At 38.8% G+C, this 26,741-nt stretch overlaps 1 protein-coding gene across 1 annotated transcript; it reads left to right on the top strand.

Annotated features, from left to right (window-relative positions):
* The first annotated feature begins 3,640 nt into the window (after positions 1-3,640).
* LOC147425609 (pentatricopeptide repeat-containing protein At2g03380, mitochondrial-like) lies at positions 3,641-6,188 on the top strand. Its single transcript, XM_086500313.1, has one exon. It carries the CDS (start codon positions 3,961-3,963, stop codon positions 5,611-5,613), a length of 1,653 nt encoding a protein of 550 aa, XP_086356439.1. The 5' UTR covers positions 3,641-3,960; the 3' UTR covers positions 5,614-6,188.
* Positions 6,189-26,741: the final 20,553 nt, after the last annotated feature.

Genomic DNA, 26,741 nt, shown 5'->3' with positions numbered 1-26,741 from the left:
CAATGACACTGGCATGGATACATCACAGTGCGTTGTTGCGTAAACTATGAGCTTATATGTGTGCCATTATCATTGATCCAAAGTCAATCGATAATACTATGGCACATAGATAAGTTGTGCTTCAGATGAAGACAGGCAAAGCACTTTGCTTTATATAGTTGCTTCGTACGGAGGCTGCCCAAGCACTTTGCTTGACACAGCATAGAGGTCTTTCCAAGAATGAAAAGTAAAACATAAACAAAAACAAACATAACTTGGAATTGACTAAGCTTGTCGCCCACTTGTGGGCAAGTTTCTGGTAGTGTGCTCGAATCCGGCTCATAGCCATATATGCGAATAACTTGAGGGTTTAAAATTGTAAGTGTAACGTATTTAGTGATGGACTGGATCAACCTGTGAGAGAACTGGTATAGCAGTACACACGCCTTTTGCATGTACTTGCATGGACTGCGAAACAACCTTGTTTGCAGCTATTGTCGGTCATACTTACACTTTGACGTTTTTCCTTGACAAACATCCCTTGGAACAAGCTCCCCTTCCACCATAAGCAATGGTCCTGAATCTCACGTTCACTAATGCAAAAACTTTTGCAAAATTGAAACGAATGAGAAACATCAATTTCAAATTTATTGTACTTACCGGCCATCGAAAGCGTCGTTATTGCCATCTCCTGCAGATATGAAGCAATTATTGATGTAAAGGTCATGGCTCCACAGTGGTGGCGATGTCGGATAACCGAAAGCCTTGCTTTCCTTGAATCCATTGTTGGGTTGAAGGCGAGAGATCGACAACCTTTTGCATGTCAATGGTTCTCAACAACCTAGTCCAAGTCTTGCACAGCGCAACAAAACAAATTTGCAACAGCTTGTTGCATGCTGTGCATGCGGTACCAAGATCCTTGAGGAAAAGCGTCCGATATGCCCTTGATAGGCCGGGCATACCCGTCAATCGCTGTGAGTTGTCGATCCTTGTTTGTGTGAGCCACACAATTCCAAAGTCTTCAGAATCTCTTGTATCTGCAGCTTAGAACCAAAAAATCCGGTTTGCCGAGGCTACGAAACCCCAAGGCATCGATGCCTACCTTCAAGCTGCCAAACGAGGTGTCTCTGCCGTGGGCTAAGGCCCTTAGGGTAAAGGTGCCCATCTTTGGGCGCCTGCGTGTGGACCCCCAAATAAAAGAGAGAGAGAGAGAGAGAGAGAGAGAGAGAGAGAGAGAGAGAGAGAGAGAGAGAGAGAGAGAGAGAGAGAGAGAGAGAGAGAGAGAGAGAGAGAGAGAGAGAGAGAGAGAGAGAGAGAGAAACGATGGCATGGCGATGGCGTTCACAGTAGCGCCGCCGAGAGCAAGAAAGATTGTCAGTCGCTCTGCGTTGCTTGATTGCGCCCGCCACAGTGACGGGCTCCCTTCAGTTCGGCCTCGTGCTCCTGTCAAGCTCTACAGTGTCCGATTTGGAGCCGGTCGACACACCACCTCCCCTCGCTTCAAGGGGTCCTGCACACGAGGTCACCGCTTCATCTTCGTCCCCGCTTGATTCTACACACGCTGTGTGCCTCGACCCCACCCTCTTGCTTAGCCGCCTTGCACACCATGGCTTGCACTCTCATGCAAGACCATGCACTCTTGCTTGACAAGAGCTTCTACACACGCTGTGTGTCTCCACCCCACCCTCTTGCTTAGCCACCTTGCACACCATGGCTTGCACTCTCATGCAAGACCATGCACATTTTGCTACTGAAAACGAGGGAGAGAGGGTTGCCTTATTCTTCTATAGAGAGAGAGAGAGAGAGAGAGAGAGAGAGAGAGAGAGAGAGAGAGAGAGAGAGAGAGAGAGAGAGAGAGAGAGAGAGAGAGAAGAGACAGATCATGCATGACTCATGCAATTGATCTCCTTTCCCCCCTCCTTCATGGATCCTTTTCCCTGAGCTCTGGGCCCTTGGCCCTCTAGCTCATAGCTATATATAGCCCCTATACCGCATGTGTATACGTCTGCCCTTGGCCAGGGCCATGCCCTCCTATAGTCCTACCCTTGGCATGACATGAAACTCTCTCATTCTAATCAATCAAGCAAGTTTCATTTCCTTGCATTGAGCATACTCCCTCTAATCTACTTACTCCTAATTATTATGACGATGTGACTATGATGAATGCCTCGTTGGTCTATCCACTATAGGCATTACAATAATGATGGTCCATAACCTTATTGTAGTAAACTCTTCAGCAATAGTGTGCAATGACATTGTCTTGTTTGACCAAGTTGGGCTTAATTCACACTGAGTTGGAATCTAAGGCTCTTTAGTTGATTGATGTGAGCTTGGAGACAAACCTCTCTCTTTAGCCAAATGAAATAATTGGATGGGCAATGATATCCGGAGTTTTTTTTGCTTCGGAAGCAAAGAAAAGATGGTATCTAAAGTGTCCCATGCATACTTAGCACATTTTTGCATTCAATGTAATTGCGAGGGCAAGAGTTGGCCTTGCCCTACGGACTTTCCCACCTTGGCCCTTAGGACCCTTTCCTTCACAGTAATGGATGCCCACATTCCCTAATTCTAGTGCAATGATGGCTAGATTTTCTCATCGTTCGCTTTCCATTCATTTGAATTGGTATAAGGTGGTCGTGTTGTAGTGCCTTGCATTGCACCCCCATAAACCCTTCTTGACTCTTGCAAACCTTAGTTTAACTTCCCAAAGGTGTGGAAATGTGTGCCCTCAAAGGTGATTATATGCTTGGATCCCGTTGAGATGAAATATGGGTCTTACAAGGAGAGACTCTCTCTCTTGCAGGATCTTTCTCTTGCATAATGCATCACCAAGTAAACAAATCTTACATATATGGCTTAGTTTTTGGGCAAGCATGAGAGGACAAATATTGTGCCATCGTTGCAAGTACAAATGGGGGTTGCAAAGGTTGAAATTAAAACATTAAATGGGTTTATGAGTCCACGGCCTTCGCACCCCATTCCTGCATCAGCTAAGGTTCCCTTGTTTTATTGAATTTACCTCAGCTGGTACCCCTTACTGAGCTTGTGCAACTCAATCACTCTCACTAGCTTTCTTTGTTGAGATGCTTAAATCAACAAGATCAATGACTTGTTGAGGAGCATTTGAAATAAGTCTTCAAGTTTAGTAGACTGACTCCATGGAGCATTCAAAAATGCTTTAGTAAGCACACTAAAGGTATTTACCATCCATGAAAGGTTGGATGGTCTATTGTCGGCTCACACTTGGAGAATAGTGAGCTTGTGATGCAATGGATTGATATCAAATGCGGGATGAAGCAAGCCCTTGATATGCTCAACAACTACCTTGGAAGGTTTTGTTGAAGGTGAACAAATTGTAAGAATAGTCCCTCATATTGCTCATTGGTTGTGTGCATCCCAAATGTGATTAGTTGGGGGTTGATTGTAGCAGTTGATGCACCTAGGAGATTTGCTAGCCTTGCTCCACAAGTCTTGTTACAAATTCACCATGTGGGTGGAAAAACCGTGAGGTACCTTATAAGGTATCATAGCGTCTCCTAAGACTTCAACTAAAGACACTAACCCTACACCTCCATAGAGTGACAAGTGCGACGCAGAAAGGTTTTGAACCTAGGACCTCGAGACCACACCTCTATCCATAATGCATCCTCTCAAAATTGCCAAGTGTATGGTTGTTGTGAGCGATCTACCTGTATTCAGCTTGCTCGATATCTTTGCTTCGCGTGCAGCTTTGTTACAGCCTCTTCGCAAAATGCGCAGGGGTGAGGATTGTGAAGCTATCCACTTTGTTGAGCATCATCAAAGTGGATAGCTTCTCTCATTTTAGGTCAATGGCCGCACTCAGGGCGGCACACACACATGCTATGGTGATTGATACGTCATCTGCGCATGCATAATCTGGGCATTTCCTTTATCGTTATGTATGGCAGGTGAAGGAATCTGCAAAAGACGTAGGCCTGGAGAAGAAGCGCATGCTTCACCATGTCTTTGCAAGCTGAGCTTTTTAGCTCTCTTACTTCATTAACAACCAATCAAGCTGGACCTTTGGCAGGAAGCAGTCGGCATTTTTACTCTTCAGGAGATGTTGTTAGTTGGAATATTAAGCCTTCCCATGTGGAATCATTGCCTTGTCACTGTAGTACAACGAGTGTTGTTGCGGAAGAGTTACCCGCCATTCTTGCTGAGGATAGCCCTTTAAGCTATCCGTTCTCGCCTCCTGAAAATGCAGAACAACCGGTTGAAAGTTTTCAAGAAGAGCTTCTCTTGTTTGAGACTGAGTACATTGATAGCCTGGCAGCTGAGATACAAGAATGCAGCCATGTTAAAGACCTCACCGCTGGCAAAGAGATACACTCACTCATTACTATTTGTGGACTTGATGCAGATCGGTATCTAGGAAACCTTCTTGTGTTGATGTATGGGAGCTGTGGTGCCATCGAAGAGGCAGAGGCGGTGTATCAAAAGATCCCACAACCAAATATATACTCAGGGAACATAATGATCAATGCGTATGTAAATAACAATGAGTTGGAAAAAGCAAGGAATTTCTTTGATGGCATGCTTGATCGGAATGGGGCATCATGGAATGCCATCATCTCAGCCTTGGCCAAAAATGGATGTGGCAAGGATGCGCTAAAGTACTATCGTGGCATGCTAGCAGAGGGATTTCAGCCAAATGTAATTACTTGTGTGTCAGCCATTGATGCTTGTGCAGATGCGGCTGCCTTGTCCGAAGGTATGATGTTGCATTCAGCTGTAATTGCATATGGGTTTTATGATATGATTGTCGGCACTGCGCTCATTAACATGTATGGGCAATGTGGGAATCTAGAAAGCGCGAGGGATATATTTCGACGTTTCCCTTATCATGATGCTTTTTCTTGGACTGCCATGATCAGTGCATGTGTTAACAACGGATGCAATGAAGAAGCTCTTGTAATGTTTCATCACATGCCAAAGCAAGGGTTGAAGCCTACTAGATCCACATATTTATCAATTCTCAACGCTTGCGGCAACCTTATGGATCTCTCTAAGGGGTATGAGGTTCATGCTCAAATGCTTTTGACTGATTTTATCACAGACATCAAAGTAGAGAATGCACTTGTTAACTTGTATGGTCGATGCCAAAGTCTTCAAGATAGCACGAGAGTGTTCCGCAGGATGTTACAACGTAACTTCGTCACATGGACGACGATGATTGCAGCTCATTCCTTGAATAATCTATATGAGGAGGCTTTAGAGTTGTTCTATGAAATGCAGGAAAATTGGGTCAATCCAAACAATTACTCTATTACAATAGTGTTTGATGTTTGTGCAAATATGAGAGCACTAGAAGAAGGTCGACGTGTTCACAAGTACGGTGTTTGTGCCGGGATTTTGTTCGACTTTATCGCATCGATTGCGCTCATAAATATGTATGGAAAGTGTCGGAGCTTGGAGGATGCAAGGGCTGTATTTCGAAGCTCTGAAGAGCATGGGGTGCTTGTTTGGAATGCTATGCTGGCAGCCTATGCGATGAACGGCGAAGACACAAGGGCATGGGTGCTGCTAGAGGAAATGCAGTCTAAAAGAGTTAAACCCAACAAGGCTACCTACAATATCATTGACAATCTCGAACCTAGGCAGTTCCTCTAGTTGTGGTCTTAAGTGCGAAATGTACCAACCCCAGGGGATTCACTGAGGATTATTGTATGGTACTGTATATTGGGTTCAATGAGGGGAATCTGGTGCACCCAAGTGATGTCTCCGTAGTTTTACTAGTAAGTTCCCCGAGAATCAGCCCAGGGATTCACCGAGGATTATTGTATGGTACTGCGGGACTATAAGGAAGGGGGGTTTTACAAGGGAAAAAAAGTGCCTTTTACAAAGCAGGTCCCGTATACAGGGTTGCTTATGGGCAATTTGGTGCACGCAAGTAATGTCTCCTTAGTTTTACTAGTGGATCCCCCTTGAAAATCAACATGGTATACAGCTTACAGAATGGCAGTTGCTGAGGATGCACTTCCGACAGCTTTTGCCATACCCATTACCATGTTCTAGAGCAAAACTAGTGTTGGATTCTGTAGAATACATATTGAGCTCAATATAAATTTCCCCCCCAGGTCACCAAATGACAAAAGCAACCCCTAGTCTTTATTTTTATGTGGGTGACTTTGCCAACAATTCTATCAGTCAAACAAGTTGGCTTTCAAAAGCTATTGTGGGCTCAATTTGTTTCTCTCACCTGAAAAACTTACTCTCAGCCCTCAGGTATTTCCCACGATGCTTATAAGTTTAGCAAATTGTATTTGTAAAGGCTCATTACATTTTCCACTTTTTTTTAACATCTCTCTCTCTCTCTCTCTCTCTCTCTCTCTCTCTCTCTCTCTTTCCTTCCTTTCCTTTTCGGCATTCTAAACCAAGGCTTAGCAAACAAGAGAGAAAGGCGTACACTTGACCCTTGCATGTGAAGCATTGAAATCTTCTTTGGTTTTTTAGTTTGTAAATGGGTCCTTTCATTTGAGAGCCTTATGTGTCCTCATTTGGTAGACCTACCTTCTTGTGCGAAGTCGCAATGCCAATGTGACCCTTCACCTTGTTGCCAAACAAGCACTTTGATCATGCATGGGCTTGACATATTGAGGATTTTAGATTCAGATCTTTCCTTCTAATTCTTTTGTCCTTTCAAATGGTTACACTAGTTTTGGGGGATGCTTAGCAAATGGATCTAGACAAAGGAAATGCTTGCATGAGATCCAACTTATCTAAGCCATACCTCCATCCCTTCCATATAGTCTTGTGTTCTTTTACTAGATTAACAAAGTCAGTCTCATGTGTATTTTTAGTTTTATCTGCCCTTAATTGTTTTTAACTAGAATTTTTGGCTTCCCAACCAAAGCTCTTAGTATTTTTTTAGTTTCATTTTTGCAATGCTCAAAGACAAAGCAAAATCAAAGTAAAAAACTGTAAAAAACCGAAAAACCCCATGTGCAATAGGTGCCATGGGGACTTTCACTCTCAAGAAGTACATTCCCTTCTTTACTCCTCTTCCCTAATCGTACATCTTTTGCAGGTCAAAACAAATTTTCACCTTGTTCAACTTGACATATCCATATACTTCTCAATCCCTATCTTGGAGATTTGTGTTTTGGAACAAAAATGGCTTGCATCTCAAAACAATGGAGGTCCACAAATTTTCACGGTGTTAAGCTTAACATATCCATATACTTCTCCATCCCTATCTCGGGGATGGTGTTTTGAAACAAAATGGTTTGCATCTTAGAACAATGGAGCTCCATACTTGATGGATTAGAGATTAGACTTCTGATCAATAGATTTCCTTTAAAAAAAAAGACATTTTGATGAGATAAACTACTAGGAATTTTTTAATATTAAAGTGCATTTTATTTCAAGGACAATTGAAGATGAAATCATTTGTAAGGCTCACAACACTATTAAACTATTCAAAGAGAGGCATGGTAGACAACATAAGTAAACTTATACTAACTACTCATAAAGACAAAAAATGGTGCATGCAAACAATTATGTAATACATATGTAAAACACACAGAAGCACATCCACATTAAAAAAAAAAAAAAAGAAAATGGTTGTTGCCAATCGTCCTAACGCTGAAGAAGAACAAGAAGTTTAGAGTCTATGTGGACTATGGTGTAAGAAATGCGGAATACAATAAGGACCTAGTAGCAAGGAGAGTAGAGAGAGATACGATGAAAATTAGATTAGTGGCAAATCAAAAACTTTAGATTAACACACTATTACAAAGTGATGGTGTCATCCACCCATGCGCTCTTAAGGTAGAGTTTAAATGGTGATTTATACAAGTAGAGCAAGTAGGAATACAAGGGACTAACAATCCTTCAACAAGGATGTGTTGTGTGCATAAAGTGTGCACACCATTCTACCAAATTACTCATGAGAAGGCATCCTTATATAGATGTAAGGGAGCCTCTAAACGCCACGTATAGCCGCCCTTGTGTCCATGTATGTGGCCGCCTTTGTGTAACCAGGTCCAAGTAGGACTCTCCCATGCGTCCATGTGTAGCTGCTTTTGGGTAGACAAGTCCTCCTAGAACTCGGCCACCGGCTAAGGAAATTCGACCATCGGCCATCGACCACGGACCATGACCATCGGACTTCCATTTTTCGATTGTATTCCGGCCGTCGTTCGATCAAGATATTCGGGCAAAAGGAACTTTCGGCGAATAAAAACCAAAGTTTGCCCTGAGTTTGCTCCGTACCATCCACGATCACAAATAGAGATTTCATCAGCATACAAAGTTGGAATCCACCAAATATATGTGCAACATTGGCTTCTTCTCATATGGGGGCCTTACAAACTGTGCAACATATATTGTGGTGGAAAAACTAAGAGAGGTGGGCATTGCAAGTATACCAACACCACGCCTCAATGAACACCCGAAGATGCTCTATGTTGGCCGTGTGCCAACTCCAAGTTGATGAAGATGTCGAAGTAGCTGGTCTTTCCCTAGAGCTTTGGTGAAGGTATCTGCATAATTATCTTCAGTAGGATAGCTCCATAATTTCATCTTCAATTATCTCTCGAAAAAAATGATATTGAATCTCAATATGATTTTGTGCGTGCATGGAAGACGGGGTTCTTGGCAATCGCTATGCAACTCTGGTTGTCACATTGAAGTGTTGTTGCTGAATCAAGAGAAACACCTAAGTCCATGAGGACTCTCCTTAGCCAAACTGCTTCACAAGCATCTTTATACTCTGCTTCCGTTGAAGAAAGAGCGGCAGTTAGGTGCTTCTTGATGATCCAAGAAAACACTCCAGAACCAAGTTAGAAACAAAATCCAGAAACCGACTTTTTGGAGTCACAATCTCCTGCCCAATTGGAGTCACAATACCCACTAAGAGTATTTGTGCCAATGTCATAGGCAATTCCATGGTCCAAAGTACCTTTGATGTACTTAAGAACTCGCATACCTGCCTTCTAGTTAGATTCTCTTCGTTGATTGGAAAACTTGCTTAAAACACCTACTGCAAAAGAAGTATCTGGTCTAGTGTCGCACAAGAAAATTAAGCTTTCCACAAGTTTTTTGTACTTTTTAATGTCGACTAAGGAGAAGAATCTTTCATGGAGAGTTTTGTATTTACCTCCATTGGAGTGCTTACAACTTTACAATCCATCATGCCAAAAGCTTTTAGGATATTTGTTGCATACTTTTGTTGAGAGATGAAGATACCTTTTAAGGATTGTCAAACCTTAATCCCCAAATAGTGATGCAATAAACCCAAGTCTCTCATTTCAAATTCAGAAAACCTCTCACGAGTTTGTTAGATAAGCTCTTTGTGGTCACCTGTGATTATCACATTATCAACATACAAGATAATAATGACTTGTTTTCCATTCTCTCTAAGCACATATAACTTCACTTCAAAAGCACTTCTTCTAAAACAAAGTTTTTTTGAAAACTTATCAATTTTGACATACCATGCTCTTGGAGACGGCTTTAGGCCATATAAAGCCTTATTCAATCTGCAAACCTTCTGTTTTGAATGAGACATCTCAAACCTTGGTGGTTGCTCAATATACACCTCCTCTTTGAGAAACACATTAAAAAATACAGACACAACATCCATTTGTTTAACAACCCACAAATAGATAGCAACAAGAGCAAGCACAAGACGAATGGTTGTCATTCGAGCTGTGGGAGCGAAGGTGTCACTAACATCAAACCCTTCGACTTGAGAGAATTCTTGTGCTACTAACCTAGCTTTGTACTTTTGCAAAGAGCCATCAGATTTATGCTTGAGCTTGTACACCCATTTTGTGCCGATGACTTTCTTCTTTGGAGACTGATCCACTACTTCCCAAGTGTCATTCTTTGTGATGTTGTCGTACTCAGACTGCATCGCTTCCTTCCACTTTGGAATCAGCCATGGCCTCGTCGACGCAGGCTGGCTCCTTCAAAAAGCCCACAATTTCTATCATGAGAGCCATGTTGATGATGTGTTTGGAGGCTCTCCTTGCTCCTCTATTCTCTTTGACCGTTGCAAACCCCCTCCTCATCATGAGGATTGTGAACTTGAGGGTTTCGAGTGTCAAAAAGCTATTGAGCCTAGTTTGGTAGTGGCTTTTCCCGTGATGCTGCAACAGGTTAGTTAGATTTTTGAGTTGTCATCATCAGACAACTCCTCCTCTTGATTTTTTACTTGACTTTGGTTTGGAACATGCTGAGTTATTTCTTCATTTCATGAGAAAGTGGACGAACCTGGTTTCTCCACCATATGTGTCCCTTTTTCAAATACCACATCCTGACTAGTGAGTATTTTCTTTGCCTCTAGATCATAGAGTCTATAAGCCGTGGACTTTTCAATGTATCAGAGAAATACACACTTCTTAATTTGGCTTCTAACTTTGCTCATTGTGAATCAGGAATATGTGCATAACAGAAACACCCAAATGTTTTGAAACAACACCGAAGGTTTCTTACCAGAATAGGCTTCTTGAGATGTTTTCCCTTTCAAAAGATTTTTGTAGCTTTGATTGAGAATGTACACTGCTATACTTATTGCTTTGGCCCAAAAGGAATCTGGCATACCCTTGGCTTTGAGCATACACCTTGCCATTTCTACCACCATCCGATTGCAACACTCCACAACTCCATTCTGTTGTGGTGTGTAAGCTATATTAAGGTGACGTTTTATGTCATGCTTGTTGCAGTAGTTGTTGGATTCATTTGAGATGAATTCTCCTCCTTCATTTGTGTGAAGCTTCTTCACCTTCTTTCATGTTTCATTTTCTACAAGCTTTTGCCACATTTTAAACTTTCCAAAAGCTTCAGACCTCTCACGAATGAAATACACCCACATCTTTCTACTAAAGTCGTCAACTAACAGCAAAAAGTAGAAAGACCCACCCAAAGTGGACGAAGACATTTTACCACAAAGATCCGCATGTACCAACTCTAAAGGAGACTGAGCTCGATTACTATACTCTTGTGAAAATACCTTTCTTTGTTGCTTGCCCATCATGCAAGCTTCACGAACTTCATTCATATCTGAGATTTGAAGCATGTGTTCCAACATCACATATTTTTGCATCTCTTTTATCACATCAATGCTTAAGTGACCAAATCTCTCATGCCATAATTGAGTTGTACCTTTTTCTGTAATGACCGTAAGTGCAAAAAGTTCGTAGAGGTTGTTGTGCCTTACGCCCTTTCCCATTGTGTTGCCTTTATAATCCAAGATTTTGGCTCCATTTTTTTTGAAACGGACTTCAAGATCACGATCATTAGTAATAGGATTGAGTCTAGAAGGGCCTCTTCATTTTCCATGAGATTATAAAGGCGATTAACATTTTGACAAATAGATGCATGCCATGTGTGCAAGAATGGTGGGTGTGTAAACAAGGTGTAAGAGTGGTCAAAGTATGCACTTTCATCCCCAAAAAAGGGGATGGACAACTTTATGATTTTTGGCCTTCCACAACTCCTACATATGATCTTCGGTTTGAGCGAAGATTATAGATCTGTAATCTACCTGCAAAGCTCTTTCCGTAGATATGTTACATGATATGGTTTTACTAGCAGATTTTAAATTTCATTTTGGGAGGGAAATTTGAATTCAAATTAACTAGCTGTTTTGCCTGTTTGAATTTAAAATTTGTCCTTTGATTGCTTTCTTAATACTAGAGACTGCCAAATAAAGAGGCCCTCCTAGACCTCGTTCTCTTCCTAATTCAAGAAAGCCTTGAAGTTGCTTGGGTCATGAAGATCTTAGCTTCCACGATCCTATGTATACTCAAGCTTCTCTTTGTTGTAAAGATCTCCAAGAGCATGAGTGTTGAAAAGCCTTTTGACGAGGGTTGGCTTTATGAAATTCGGTCCTCAATCTTGTGTCATCCCACATTAATAAACTTCTCTGTAATTTTGGTTATAAGAATGCTAGTTTCAATAAGTATGTGGAGATGATTCTTAGTTATACACCCAAAAATAAAAAGGTGAAATTATGATCCAAGAAAGTTAAAGATAATTAAGTTTTCATCTCTGCTCACAATTTTTCTCAACCTTACATACACACAACCTTGACTATCTTCCCTCAACACCTGTACAACTCCCACTGCACTCAATCGCACTCAAATGATTGGATGAATAAAATCATAGAGAAAATGTAAAAAAACAATGAATATCTTTTCTCTTTTGATGATAAAGTCAAGGGCTTCACTCTCTTTCAAACACCCTTTCATGTGATGATAGAGACTCCATAGTCACTCCCATATATAAACATATTTTGGTCAAAATCCAATCCCTTAATACAAATCACTAGAGCTAGGTTCAAGAGATTAACTCAAAAAAAGTGATGCAAAACATGGTGAATAACTCACGCATTTATATTCATACCATAGGGTTTTAACTACAAAAAAAATGCAGAGAGAAACCTCCTTTTTCATGGACTTCATGATGAGAAACACACTTTCCAATCAAGTCTGAAGGCCCTCGCAATAATACATAAGCACCTCTATTCCTAAAATCTCCCCACCGTTCACCGCAAGCCGCACCTCCACATAGCTTCTTCCTCTTTCCCCAAAACCCAAGCTCTCTCACAAAAAAAATATTATACAAGTTTAAATTTTGAAGTACTTACTCACCTTTTCAAGTCTCCATACTATGTGCAAAAACAACATCAACACGCTACTTGCACAATTGTCACTTAAGCATAGAGATTGCTGGCACACACCACCTTTGTCCACTTTGTATGAGCATGCTTTATCTGAATCCATGAGGTAAAAATGAAATTTAAAAAATTATCACAATGTTTGTGGTTTTTCACTATTCCATAAAAACACATCATATATTTGGCCCCCCCACCCCCAACCCCACAAAAAAAAAAACAGTAATGGAACACTTTTAACACTAGGTTGGTAACCTAATGGGACATAAAAGTGGCCTTTCAAGGTTTTACAAAAAATCTCCAAACGCATACAAGATCCATTCTTTTTGAAACATCCTTCCTTGTGCTTGAATTTAAGATACCACTACTTATGGGAAAAATGAGAAACTTTGAAAACTCCTCACTATTTGATCATAGTAAGCCGCCAAATTTGATATACCATAGCATTTCACTCAAAACAATAATTTTTTGCAATCAATTGCATAGAAGGTTGAGGATTTTTCTCGACCGTATCATAATTTTCCCCATAAACTTCAATGAGTTATTGATCACACCATGCCATTCTTTTAGCCTTGCCAATTTTGTTTTGAGACAAAGAATAAGGTTGAAAAAAGTTGCATTTGTTTCATTCTTCTAACCTCTAATCAAAGTATATAACCACGCTCCTTGTTGTTGCTAAGTGCATGTTTTCTTATGGCCCAATGGGCCTTTACATTCACAAGTAGCCATGGACCACTTCAAAAACATCAAAAAATTCGATCATTGACAATTTTGTGCATAATACGAAAGTATAAAATAGCAAACATGAAAAAACAGGGCTCCACGCTTTGATCTTTTCAAATCCCTAGAGAATTTTCAGAAGATAGGCAAATTTAGAGATCATGATAAGACATGGATATAAGCTAAAATTTTTCCATAGTTGGCCAATTAGCAATACTATGAAGATTTAAGTTGTTAATGTAGAAAGGCTCTAGTTCTTGTTGAATCAAAAACCGAACCATGCTTGTATAGTTTACTATATGGAATATTGGGTGCCCCAAAACTCAAGGAATAATATTTTCATGTTATGAAACCCATGTGCATAATCAAAATTGTCTTTGGATATAAAGTTTCTAAAAAATCACGACAGCGTAAAATCTGGCAAAAAATCAGGATTAGAAAATTCTTGTATTTAGGATATAACCTTCACAATAACCATTTGATTCTCCTTAGAAGAATAAAAACATGTTGAGAACTACTAAGACTAATTCTCTAGCACTATAGATCTCACAAATATGAGTTTCCACGTGTTGTAGGTGCAATTCTTTGAAAAAAAACTGAAAATGTATTTTACATAGTTTAGGTTGAGAATGCTTTGCACGACTAACGTTAGGTGGAATTAGTAGCCCAAAAAAATAAGTCGTTTTAAAGTCATATTAATCCAAATTTGTGGATATAGAGTAGTAAAGGAAAATAGTCACTTAGTAGGACATAAAAGTGTCCTACAACATATAAGTGCCCCATTACCAGCCTAGTGTCAAGTGATTCATGTGCATCTTCTAGCATCAACTCACTATCTCTATACCTTGCTCCTCATTCAAGATACCATGCACAGAGAATGAGCTCAAACAAATGTTCCCTCTCTAAAAAACCATAACTATATTGCATCTAGGATCCAACTATACAAAATATGCCATTCAAAGACTTGTCATCTCAAACTGAAGATCAACACAATACCTCCCGACATATATACCATACACCTCATAATAAAAGAGAGAGAGAATATAATGAACTAGCTATCATGTTCATAACACTGCTATTTATTTTCCATAAGATATTAGCATGATAATCATAAACATATGGTAAGGATGCATCAAAATATTTTTCAAAGGTACCCAATATCCTCTTCACAAAAACATCAAGGAATATCTCACTCATGACACAATACATATCATCCTTCCTTGCCATATCTAGAGCCAAACTATCATCAAATCCTTGTTTCCCACCTTCCAAAACAACATCATCCCTCAAAGAATCTTCCTTATCTATTTGCATCTCAAAATTAATCATAAGAGGCATATGACTAGCCACCATATTAGAATTCTCTAGTGATGTATGCTCTGCATTTCTATGCTCAACATCAATAGAAATTTTCTTTACCTCATCAAACCAGCCAAATGTAGTCATAATCTTCATGTTTAAGGGACATCCAAGAGAAGATGCTTGTTGGGGATGCTTGAAAATTTATTTCATTGCTTTTTGTGTTGGAGTTAGGGTTTGCAAGAATGCACACACATTTGAAGGATGAAAAAGAAGCTCAAGGAACATAAAAAAGAATGTATTACTTGGTGTGAACACAAGATAAAATAGTCTTAGGAGTGATGGTCATATATAAAAATCACAAGCGAAAAACCTTAATTGAGCAAAAAAAGTTCCGTAGTGGTCCTAAATGTGTTCACACACATCACCACCACATACATGGTAGCAAATCCCCCCTTGGAGCGATGTGGTGAATGAGAGCTGGCACATAGAGTACAAGGAAGTGCCATGCCCTATGAACATGATTAGCGCACAAAGGGAAGCAAGTACAAATCTTTGCAAAAAAATTTGAACTTCTCACAAAGAAATGCCTTGTGAGCAGTTCTACAACGTTGTCCCATGTTGGTATATAAGACAACCTAATCTCTCCAGTTGAGAGTCTCTCCCTGAAATAGTGATAATGCACCTCAGTGTGATTTGTGATTTGTCCCATGTTGGTATATAAGACAACCTGATCTCTCTAGATGAGAGTCTCTCATAATGAACATCAATGTGCTTTATGAGAGCATGAAATGTTGGGTTCTTTGTAGCTACCAATGTGCTCTGACTATCATTGTAGGTGAGAGTGTCAAGTTCTACTCCCAAATCAGCCACAAGGCATCCAAGCCACACACACTCCGTTGTGGCTATGAAAGTTTCCTTGTACTCAGCCTCACAACTAGAGTTGACCGTATTTGGTTGCTTCGGGCTCAACCAAGATATGCATGAACTCCTAAGCCTGAAACAAAAAACCATTCATGGTCACTTGTGTCTCATAGCAATCATCCCAATCCAAGTCATAAAAAGCATGTGAATCTGGTGCCAATGATCTCCCCTTGGAATAAAACATCCCACGATATAGAGTGCCACTCAAGTAGCGAAAGAACCTCTTAACTACCTGCTTAGATCCTAGGCTATGCATAAATCTACTTACTTGTGAGAGGGTAATATCTACTAGATCTCTAGAATGAGTTGGTCACTTCTAATATCTTAACTACCTGCTTAGATCCGAGGCTATGCTTAAATCTACTTACTTGTGAGACTGCAAACTGAATATCTAGCATTGTAATGCATACATAAATGACGCAACCAACAATTCCTTGGTAGAGGGTAATATCTTCAAGATCTCTAGATTGAGTTGGTCACTTCTGATAGCTATTCCAGGTTGGAGATCAACTATTTAGAGCTAGATATTAGACCAAAAGTAGAATCAAATTTAAACTTTAGACAAGTATGAAAATTGATACAGATTGAAATGAAAGTACAAAGACAGAAGCTGGACAAAAGAGCTAGAAATGGTAGATTTAGTTAATGAGGAAGAGTACAACTGGCCATGTGTTGATACGATAGAGCCAAATGAAAATAGGAGCAACATCTCAATGATTACAAGGACTCACTATAAACTACAAAGTGAAAGACCCTCAAAATATAGTAGTGGTTCCTATTTATAGGTACTCAGACTAGATTATGACTGATTGTACACTATTATAGTTACTGTGGTAATTACAACTCATAAATGCCAAATCTGACTATGTAACCTGACTACCAATAAGCACTTGAATAAGGCCTATTTCCATCGTCTACATTCCTCCTCCCCTTTCTTTAAATTTTGGCATATTCCAAAATTGTAGATATCCATTTGATATTGGTTGGATACAAATGGATCATTTCATAATACTTATAGGCGGAATCCTACTTACTCCAATATGAGTTGAGCACTCTCAATCCACCCAATTTCCTCCGAGCTTGCTCTTCTACAATTGATTTTAGGCTTCAATGCTTCCGTTTCCACTTATTTGGATCTGGAGTCTCCCAAGTAAACGCATTATTGAGCACTGGAGCCAGCATTTTCCTTTTGAATGAGCCTATAGATGGCCTCCTACTCCAATTTCTCCCTATGATCCATTATCATCTCGACTTTGTATTGCATCAGAGCATTCTAAGTCTTCACATTATCATCATAGAGAGTTCTTTGTCCTCTGATGAGTTTGGCTCTTGTGAGCTTGTGACAAATTGATGCCATGTGAATCCATCTAGCTAGATATGGTTGGTTGGCCTTGATTCAAGCCTCAAATATAATTTCACCCATGTTTATGAATTGAGGTTTAGATGTTGCTTTGTTTGGCAAGCTCATTCTCTGGGATTTTGAATGCTTTGTTAGATAGTTAAAGTAGCTCATTGATGTACGTTATCAATATATTGATCTTTCTCTTCCATTGAAATTGATTAACTCATCTTTCAACTCTTATACTATTGTTTTTTGTTCAATTTCCTTGAGAGTGTTCTTCCAGTCACCCAAAGAGCTTTCCTTTGCTCGTACCATTCCTTGATCCAGTCTACTATCTTGATGTACCTTTGTTGAAAAGCTAGTTCATTGTATTTTGGATATAGAATAGGGTAGAACTTGGGAATCTTATCATCTTTCATTGGCAACGTGTACGTGAGTAATGGGTAATCAAGCAACACTAAATCAATGATGCTCGACACAATCAAGTTCTCTGGTTCATATCTTGCATCATCATTTTGTGCAAGATATGAACCAGATGGAACGAACTCTTTAATGCAATCTCTTGCTCCCTGAGGCTCATTCTAGTATTGGGGCTTCTGTTATTGGATGCATTGTTTCTAAGCAAGATCTTCACTTTTTGATCTAGTATGCGCCTGGTTATCTGCATTTTTGTTAGCAACACCTGCATCTACAATATGATATCTTTCATGCATTTGTTTGGAGGGTGGTTCTCCAATAGCATTTCCAATTGTAAACCTAGGCTCTGGATATTCATTATACTTAATTGCTAAATATAAGGATTCACCAATGAGTTATCTTAGTCAATATATATTTTGAAACCCTATCTACTAGCACTTGGATGGTGTTGGCCCGTGTGGAGGTAGTCTACATGTTGCCTGTTTATGATAGCTGATTATCTTCCACTAAACAATCATTCTTTTTGCTCTTGTCTAAAGCAAAAGAAGTTGACCCAATTTCGGTGTGTGTAATCAACAAGAGTATTGGATTCATGATTGAAGAGTTGGTAGATGAGCTAGTTAAGGAAATGAAACAAATTGAACAAGCTCAAAAATGGGAGTAGCAAAGGGCCACTTGAAAGGCCAAGGAGGTAAATGAGTGGCAAGAACAGAGGGAGTTGGTGGCCAAGATCACAAAGCATCTTGCTGAGAAGATGACAAAGTAGCCTAGGTGCTTGGAGTCAATGACCATCCAAAGCTAAAAACAAGAAATATATGTCAAGCATAGGAAATACATCAAAGATTGGAAAAGGATTTTAAAATAGGCCTAGGAATAACTAGTAAAGAGGAGTGCTACGCAGGGGGGCCAAACTTCAACCTCCCCTCTCACTTCAAAAAATACACCATACAAGACAGAAAGAATGTTCTTGAGAAAGCCAAGTGGTAGGGGAATTGTATAGTGAGCCTGAAAATGCATAGAAAATCAACTTAGCTAAACCCAAAGGGTTTGGATAGCCACTGACCTCAATGAGGTAGAAGAGTCTTTGCTAGTTTCCACACTCAAAACAATATAAAGATATTTTTACATGGTCATATAATGATTTGAAAGGGGTTGACCCATCTATCTATACTAGCATACCATTCCCCTTAAGGATGATGCCAAACCATGCAACATCCTATAATGAAACCTTCACAAAGAAAATCAAGGAGGAAAAACATGCTTTTTGGATGCCGCATTTATCTACAAAATTGGAGATACTATGTTTTATTAAGAAAAATCACATTCTATTTTTTTCCTCCCCTCCTTTAAATACTTTCATCCACACTAAAAGAAAAAAGTATGGGTTCCCATCTGCATGTCGATCCACAACCCCTTCTTCATGATAATATTAATTCCCTTCTTAGATTCACTTGCCCACTTAGTCGAGGTTCCCCGCTTTTCCCACCCAACAGAGGGGCCACCCTGGGCGCTTGCATGTGTCATGTGCTCGACACACTTAACTTCACCAATGGACCTCCAATTACCACACCATCGTCATGGCAAAGGACCACCACACCACCTCCATCATAAAAAACACTAGATCCCATTGCATTATATTGAACTAAGCCATCCTTCACTACATTTCCCCGTCCAATGTTGCACAAAACATGCATACCCATGCATTATTGACTAAATTAGGCATAATTTGGTCAACATAATCCCATGCTTAGTGCTGCAAAGCATATAAGTAAGCTCATATCAAAATATATCAAGAAAAGAATGTCAAGATGGTCCCATCCACTTGGCGCCCATTTCAAAGCAAACCCAAAAATTGCAGATCTAGCCTCGAGAAAATGCTAAGCTATCCATAACTTTTTCGTTTGGACTCTGATTGGTAAGCCAGAAAGATAAGCTTGGAGAGTGTCTTGAGCAATAAACGTTTCAACCACAAACTTGCATTTTGGTAAAATTCAATCATCTTGGCTCATATGCATCAAATCACACATTATGGCCCCAAAATCCACATTTAGCGAACATTTCGGCAGTCAGATGTCATGTCAAATCTTGGCATAAAACATAAAGTAAGAAACCCCCTGAAATGAATATAAATTTTGACCTTTCGTTTTGTTCTTGCAAAATTACATAACATCCACCCCCTCTAAACATGTGCATCCTCCAGTATGTATCAACTTTATCATATCTTCAAGCATAGAACCAGTTGGCATAAAACAAAATTTAAAGAACATAAGTACCCTATACCTAATGAATTCCCTATGTCATGGCACATAGACATGCTTGCCCAAATCCATAGACATCATCTAGCCCTCTTGGATCGTATGATATTGTCCAAACACTAGAGATTCATAAAACCCTTTCGGCATATGCGGCTATAAGAATCCATAATATATCCGTACTCTAGAGAATTCACATAACATAACACTATAGCTTGGACCCAATTCCATGCAACCATATTGAAATTTGGGTCCAATTTTTTTGGACCCACTCGGTTTGAACTTCACGCTGAGTACATAGCACCTATAATCTTTGCAAGACATGGAAACTTGTTTTGAATCAAGAGAAAGCACCCAAATCTAGTCGATATTTGGAAAAAAAAATTGTCTTTTGACATGCACACAAGAGCAACTACTCCCTTTTGCTAACAATCATAAGATCCTTGACACAATCAGTAATAAGGAAAATACAATTAAAAAATCCATATTGTGCATATGCTTTGAAAAAGAGCTATTCCCAATTTCAAACTTTTAGGGTGTCCAAAAGAGGTATTCAGAGACCTAAGGGACACCAAGACCTGACTTTCTAGAGACTTGACAAGGGGGCAAAAGGGACTATTTTGCACTAGGCCAAGGTGTGTTAGTGAAGAAGTATTTGAGAGTATTGAGTGAGCCCCAACCATGTCAAATCATTTACTACCGAGGTTTTTGACTCAACCAAGATATAAACTACATATGAAAACAACAAGAAATCTTACAACACCTTCAGAAATGGGTTTGAGAGAAAATGAAGAGATATATCAATCATACCATCCCATGCCTCAAGGTTTGTCTTATGGATCTTTGACAATTCATTGGAAGCCATACTAGCCATTACATTCATTAATCCAAATGCATGCGTCTGGAGGCATGAAAGCAAAATTGATGAGGATCTAGAGGAGAAACATCCTCTAATCAACTAACCCATTGTGAGATTCATCAAGGTAGACATTTCCATGAGAGTCTCTACAAATTATGCATATATGGGCTTGTACAAGTTCGTAAACATTGATCAACATAACTTCTACAAGTATGTAGAACCCAATGCTAGAGAGTAGACCACAAAAGCCTCTATGTTTTCACATATACAGACACCTAGGGAGTACAAGCTTTGTTGGTACTATGGACGCAAATGCAAATTTTGAAGGTAGATAACTATAGACGCAACTACAAACATGTCAATCCAATTGAGCTAGATAGATGTACCTGTATGGGTACTCCAATCTTTATGTACTACATGCATTTGAGTGTGAGAGCACGAGGGACTTTTGAGACCAATCTGCAAGGATTTGAGACACAAACTATGTGAAGAATGGGATTCAATTCATCTTGAAGTCATACACATGTGTTGGAGCTTGAAGCTACAAGATCAATAGGATATCAAACATTGAGGACTATAGTTCAAGGGAATGTAGCTCCTAAACCCATAAGACAAATAGAAGATTTATACTATCATAATAGGGTTTAGAGGAACACAGTTCCAAAATAGAGTTCCAAGAAAGGATTCAACAAGTATTTCCTCCAAGACGACAAGAAGGGAGAGATGTATCCACAAGAGAACCAGAAATGATAAGCTATGTAGCTGAAACATGACAAATGATACCATTTCAACTAACCAAATGTGAATAAAAATTATGGGGGATCAAGAGATCCTCATGCACATGTATCTCTTTTTAAGCAAGTCTTGAGAATAGACCAAGTTCATGATTTCCATATCCAGTATGTGGGATTTAGCTTAGGAAGTCTTTGTCTTAGTTCGAGTCATTGAATAAAAAATCTTTTGCTGCAATAGAAAATCTCCTAACAAAGATTGGGGAAGCATTTTCCAAAAGGGAATAACGCATAACACTGTCATAGATACATGCTTTTAAACAAAAATGTTTAAAAAAGGTGAAGGAGGCCTCACTAAGATTCAAGCAATATCTTGAGAGATGCCCACCATGGGAGGTACCCCAACATGAAACATTAGTAGTGATGTTCATTGAAGGTCTAAAAAATGATACACTAAGAAAGTATATTCACTAAAATGGTTTTGCATCTCTAGAAGAAGTCATAAGGAGGTTTTGTAAAGCTTATGGAAAGGTATAAGAAGGCACTAATGTCTCAACCATTGAAACAGGTTCCATAACAAGTGAAACTGCAACCAAGAAAATGAACACTTTACAATAGGTAGCCGATGTAGTTCAGATAACTAATTAGGGTACAAAGCATGAATTAGGTTTTTAGACAAGCACAAAATATTAGAAAACCTCAAGTGAGGACATGTGGCATATATGGGGGTGATCATTCTACCCCGTAGTAGTGTTACACACGACCAAGACTTGTAGCCAAATGTACCTCAACAAACAAAATAGTGCATAGTTCAATAAAAATAGATAAACCGTGAGACAAATGAGTATTACTACAATCATAACCATGTTAAAGAGTTCCCATATAATCCATCTCCCAAGCATTAACCATTACCATCATAATAATCTCAGGAAAAAGGATCATGCGATGAGTGTGGAGGTAATCATTGGCTTGGAAATTGTTTGTACAAAAGGAAAACATTTGTAGTATTTGGATTTTTTCCAGAGTGTGCCATGATGCATCTCATTCAAGATGGCCCTGAAAATCCTGATAGAGTAGGTAAACATCATAGACACCTAGTTCAAGTGGTTGGATGATGAGCAAATTTCTCCTATAAACGTGGTAAGAGCTCAGGTTTGAGAATCCATGAATGAAAAGAGAAATGAGGAGATTATAGAGGAGATAAACCCAACCAAAAGCAATTTGAAATCCATTAGGACCCGGCATGAATCTTGGAATACCAATAGAGAGAAGTTGAAAGCAAAACAAGAGTGAAAACAAGCAACCATAGCAATACAACTTTCTCAAACTGGAGAGATACTGAACAAACAAAAGAAAAGGGATCTTCAATAGTGGAGCCAAGCAAACCCCCTACAACTAGCTCAAGAGGATTAGTGCTGGTAGACAAAGTCTTTGGGCCACTAGATGTTGTGTTGCAAAGCATATGAGACTAGACTCAATGCCAACGTGATACTGGAGCATAGATGGATTTCATGTGTAGAAGTCAAGAAACAAAGGTGGAAATGTATAAGAAAATAATAGAAATTGCACAAGCCTTAATGGACGCTATCCAAACCCCCACAACAAAAAATGGCAACGAGTTGAGCTTGAGATACTGAAGGAGATGATTGGTGAAACATCGCCTCAAATGAAAATAGAACCAGAACCACAAAAAAGACATTGAGGTAGAAACTCATCAACAAATTGTTATTGAGCCAAAATTATAATTATCAAGAAATGACTACAAAAATTCAAATTATAATTATCAAGAAATGACCATGATTGAACCAAAAATTCAAATTTGCGAACATGTGGTTGTAAATATCATAGATGACAATAGGTTATATATGATGGCACCACCTATCGCAAATTTAGAATATCTATGGCCAAATGAGTTATGGCAAGCAATTAGAAGTGTTAAGGGATGAAGTGCATACTATCAATCTGTCCTAATCCTTGAAATAAACATGGAGGCATGAGCATCTAAATCTTGATATCCATTCCTTCTATGGTGGTGATAATGGATCTTTAGCATCCAAAGAGAGTAAATTGTAATTGAAAAACCTATATCATCATATACAGGAGAGCACAAAGCCAAATCAAAGGTGAGCTTTCTTATTTCACAATGGAAAGCAATTCTTGAAATGATTGATTTAACAAGTTCACAACAATTGTTGTCTACTCCTATCTAATGCATGATAACCTTAGCAAAATTGCTACAAATTAAGACAAATATGTGGGTTGAATTGGAAAAGAACCTAGTAAAAACATTCATAAAGTTTTCCTTCAAAACTAGGGAAGTAGAATACAAGAAAACAAAATATGCAAATCCCAAGAGTGTTGAGCCAATGCTTTAAAAAAAGTGGAAGAATATTACGAAGAAGAAGAAGGAAACACCACATTTCTAGTAGAATACAAAATGTTAAAATGTTAGCTATCTTGATAGCAAAGCAATGGTAGGCATCCTCATTGTAGTCTTATTCTAATTCTACAAATTAAATAAAGCTCACAGATTATGATGTAAGTGGATGTGTCCCACGTATTTTTTATTTAAATGTAAATTGTCCATGGAATTGATCCTAGAGATCATTTTTCTAGATATAAAACTCTTTTATTGGAAAGCTTTGGCAAAATTCATTGTACATATGAAGAAGAACATGAGCAAAGATACATTGTAATCAACATGCCATGCAGTTTGATAATCCAAATCAAGTTCTATTAAGTATATTGTGTTTCTCTCTTCTTGATCTATCTTTTGAGTGTATTCATCATCAATTTTTTGATGGTTTGTGTCAACACTATGTGAGCCTTAACTTACACTTTTGATGATATTTTCTAGGTTAAATGATAATCTCTTGATAGGAGGCTATTCTTAGATCTTAAAAAATGTTATTAGAATATTTTTGTTCATGTTCTTTTGACCTGGAAATCGATGAGTTACAAGTTATGTACCTTATATTAGCCATTGCCTATAGTCTCCCAAAGTTTCATAGTGTTTTCAGCTTGTTTAGATGAGAAACCATCAAGTGATTAGTTGGCATGAGGACTGACTATATGCTTGATGAGATTAATTGTTGATTATTAGTCCAAGGTTTCTCTTGTGCATCTTCCTAGATAGGTTCACTTTGTTGATTATGGAAAGCTCAATGTGTCTCCATGCTTCATTCATGTCACATACTTGAGTATTTCATTGTGTAATCAGTGCCAGATAGCTATGCTATAGACATCTATCACAACGATCTGCTAACACCAGTGGAAAGAAAAATTGGGTTAGCTTGTGAAGTATATACATATTCTTCTTCAATTATCCATCCAATCATCAAAGATCTCAGAGAAAGAGCTACCCAACAGAGCTAACCTTGAGCCACAATTCAAAGAGATGGCTGAAATTTTGTTTAAGACTGTAATCAAGGTGAACTAGCTAGGTCCAGATGGTTAAAATTTTGGTCAAGGCTAAATCAGGGTGAACTAGCAAAATTTAGATGGTTGGAATTTTGCTCAAGACTACAATCAAGGTGAACTAGCAAGATCAAGACGGTTGGATGATAATTGTCTTGATTTGCCACAAAATGGCTAGAGAAAAATTGACAAAGGGTAAGAAGATGATATATGACCCCGACACGAAGAAGTACCATCAGCCTACCCTCATGAAGACGAGATACTGATTTTTAGAAAGGAGCAACTTGAGCAAGAGCCCATTTACATATTGATTATGAAGGATAATAATGCCACTGCCAAGACTTCTAGACCTAGATAGATGCTAGACAATCTGAAACTAGTTAGCAAACTTGTGGTCCACCAACTCCATTCACTCAAATGCCATCCGGTGTAGTTTAGAAGATTGAAGTCAAGAAGACACTAGACAAGAGGAAGGGAAAAAGGAAAAGATAAATCCTTGGTCATATGAAATTTTGTATATACCAAAATTCAAGAAAGGGGATGAGGAATGTAGATGGTGGAATCAATCTCCTTGTCAGCTTCAAAGAAGTCTATCATGATAGATCTTTTCTCAAGGGTGATTCCTTGAAGCTATCCCATATTGAGGTGTTGCAATAGATTACATACAAAGGTGCAATGATTTTGTTCTATATGTTGGTCAAAGAGTTAGAGACCTAATGGAAACACCTATAAATAGGGCCCACTAATTTCCTTTTGAGACTCTTAGTTGGTCTTTACATCTCTAAGTCCGTATGATCTTGTGAGAGACTTAGGAGAACTTACAAAAGGATATTGTTAGCCATTTGGATCATCTGTATTGCCTTGACCTACAATCTGATTTCAACCTATCATGTTTAGAGTCTTCTACCAATTTATCATTGAGTCTTGAGTCTGAACCTAAAGCATTATATCTAGCTATAATTTGACTACCTATTGGGTAATGTCTCATTCAGTGTCTCTATAATCTTAACTTTTTCATTCATTTGGTTTATTTTAGTTATCTTCTTCTAGTAAGACCATGCGTTTCATTCATCTGAAGTCTAGTGCTAGAGTTATTTGAATCTACCTTGTCTGATTCTATGCCATTTTATCATATATATGGTATCTAAAGTTTTGAACCATTAATTAAAGCTTGACCAGCTCATCTAACTGTTAGATTTCCCACCCTATAGCTGTGAGTCTAAATCCAGAAAGGATGTCAAGATTTAGATCTTTCCACTGAGCCCCTCAAGATAATATCAAAATTGCCAAAGACCCCCATTTTGATTGTAGTCTATAAAGCTGTCTCCCATTTTGAGAAGTTGAAATCCCATGGGAATAGAATCTCAAGCCTTTTTTTAGTAACCCTAGGTATAAAGGACAAATTATAAACAAAACGGATGTTCCTTTTGGAAGGTAGAGTTGTGTGAGAAAAGAGCCTACTCTTGCAATCTTGTAATTGACATTCTTTGTCTTTGGTAATAAGAATCAAGTTTCAACTATAGCATCTTGTTCTCTTCAGTTGTTCTTTCATTTGAGTATATGCATTTTGTTAGATTTGTTTAAGCTTATGATTATGTCGTGTGAACATAATCTTATTGTTTTTATGCTATAATCAAGTGAAATTGCTAAGTTTTTTTTATGGGAGACTGGTCCTAGGCTAAGATGTTATTCGACCACTTTTGTTTGTGTTTTGCATACCTGAAAATCCATGAATCGTGACTTATGTACCTATCAAATATGAGTTTACGGGGTCCATATGGATTCTATTAGTCCTTTCCTATAGCCCCCTAAATTTTTGTAGCGTTTCAAGATCGTTTGGTTGAGGAAATCATTAATTTTCTAGTAGGAGTGATGATTTTGAGTGTGGTTAGTTGAAGACTATCTAGGTTGATTTTGTGATTGCAATATAGTGATTCTCTACCAGTAACAGTAGCTCTGTTAGGTCTGACAAACTCAATGCCCCATCCCCAATCGCTTCCTTGAGTATTGACATAGAGTACCTTAGTTCTAGATACCTAGGCTATAGACATCCATTGTGGTGATCTGTTAACAGTGTTGCTATTGCAAAGGAAATATTGATTCTATGATGGTCGAGTGACCTTGTGATTGTATCCATATTTCCTAAAATAACCAC

Source organism: Adiantum capillus-veneris, chromosome 25 (genome assembly GCF_014529385.1).
Source record: "Adiantum capillus-veneris isolate H3 chromosome 25, ASM1452938v2, whole genome shotgun sequence".
Classification (NCBI taxonomy): domain Eukaryota; kingdom Viridiplantae; phylum Streptophyta; class Polypodiopsida; order Polypodiales; family Pteridaceae; genus Adiantum; species Adiantum capillus-veneris.
The sequence above is the reverse complement of the archived record's forward strand: the minus strand, read 5'-3'. Positions and strand labels throughout refer to the sequence as shown.

Coding starts and splice junctions, on each gene's coding strand:
- LOC147425609 (XM_086500313.1), top strand. CDS start 3,961: ATGTCTTTGCAAGCTGAGCTTTTTAGCTCTCTTACTTCATTAACAACC.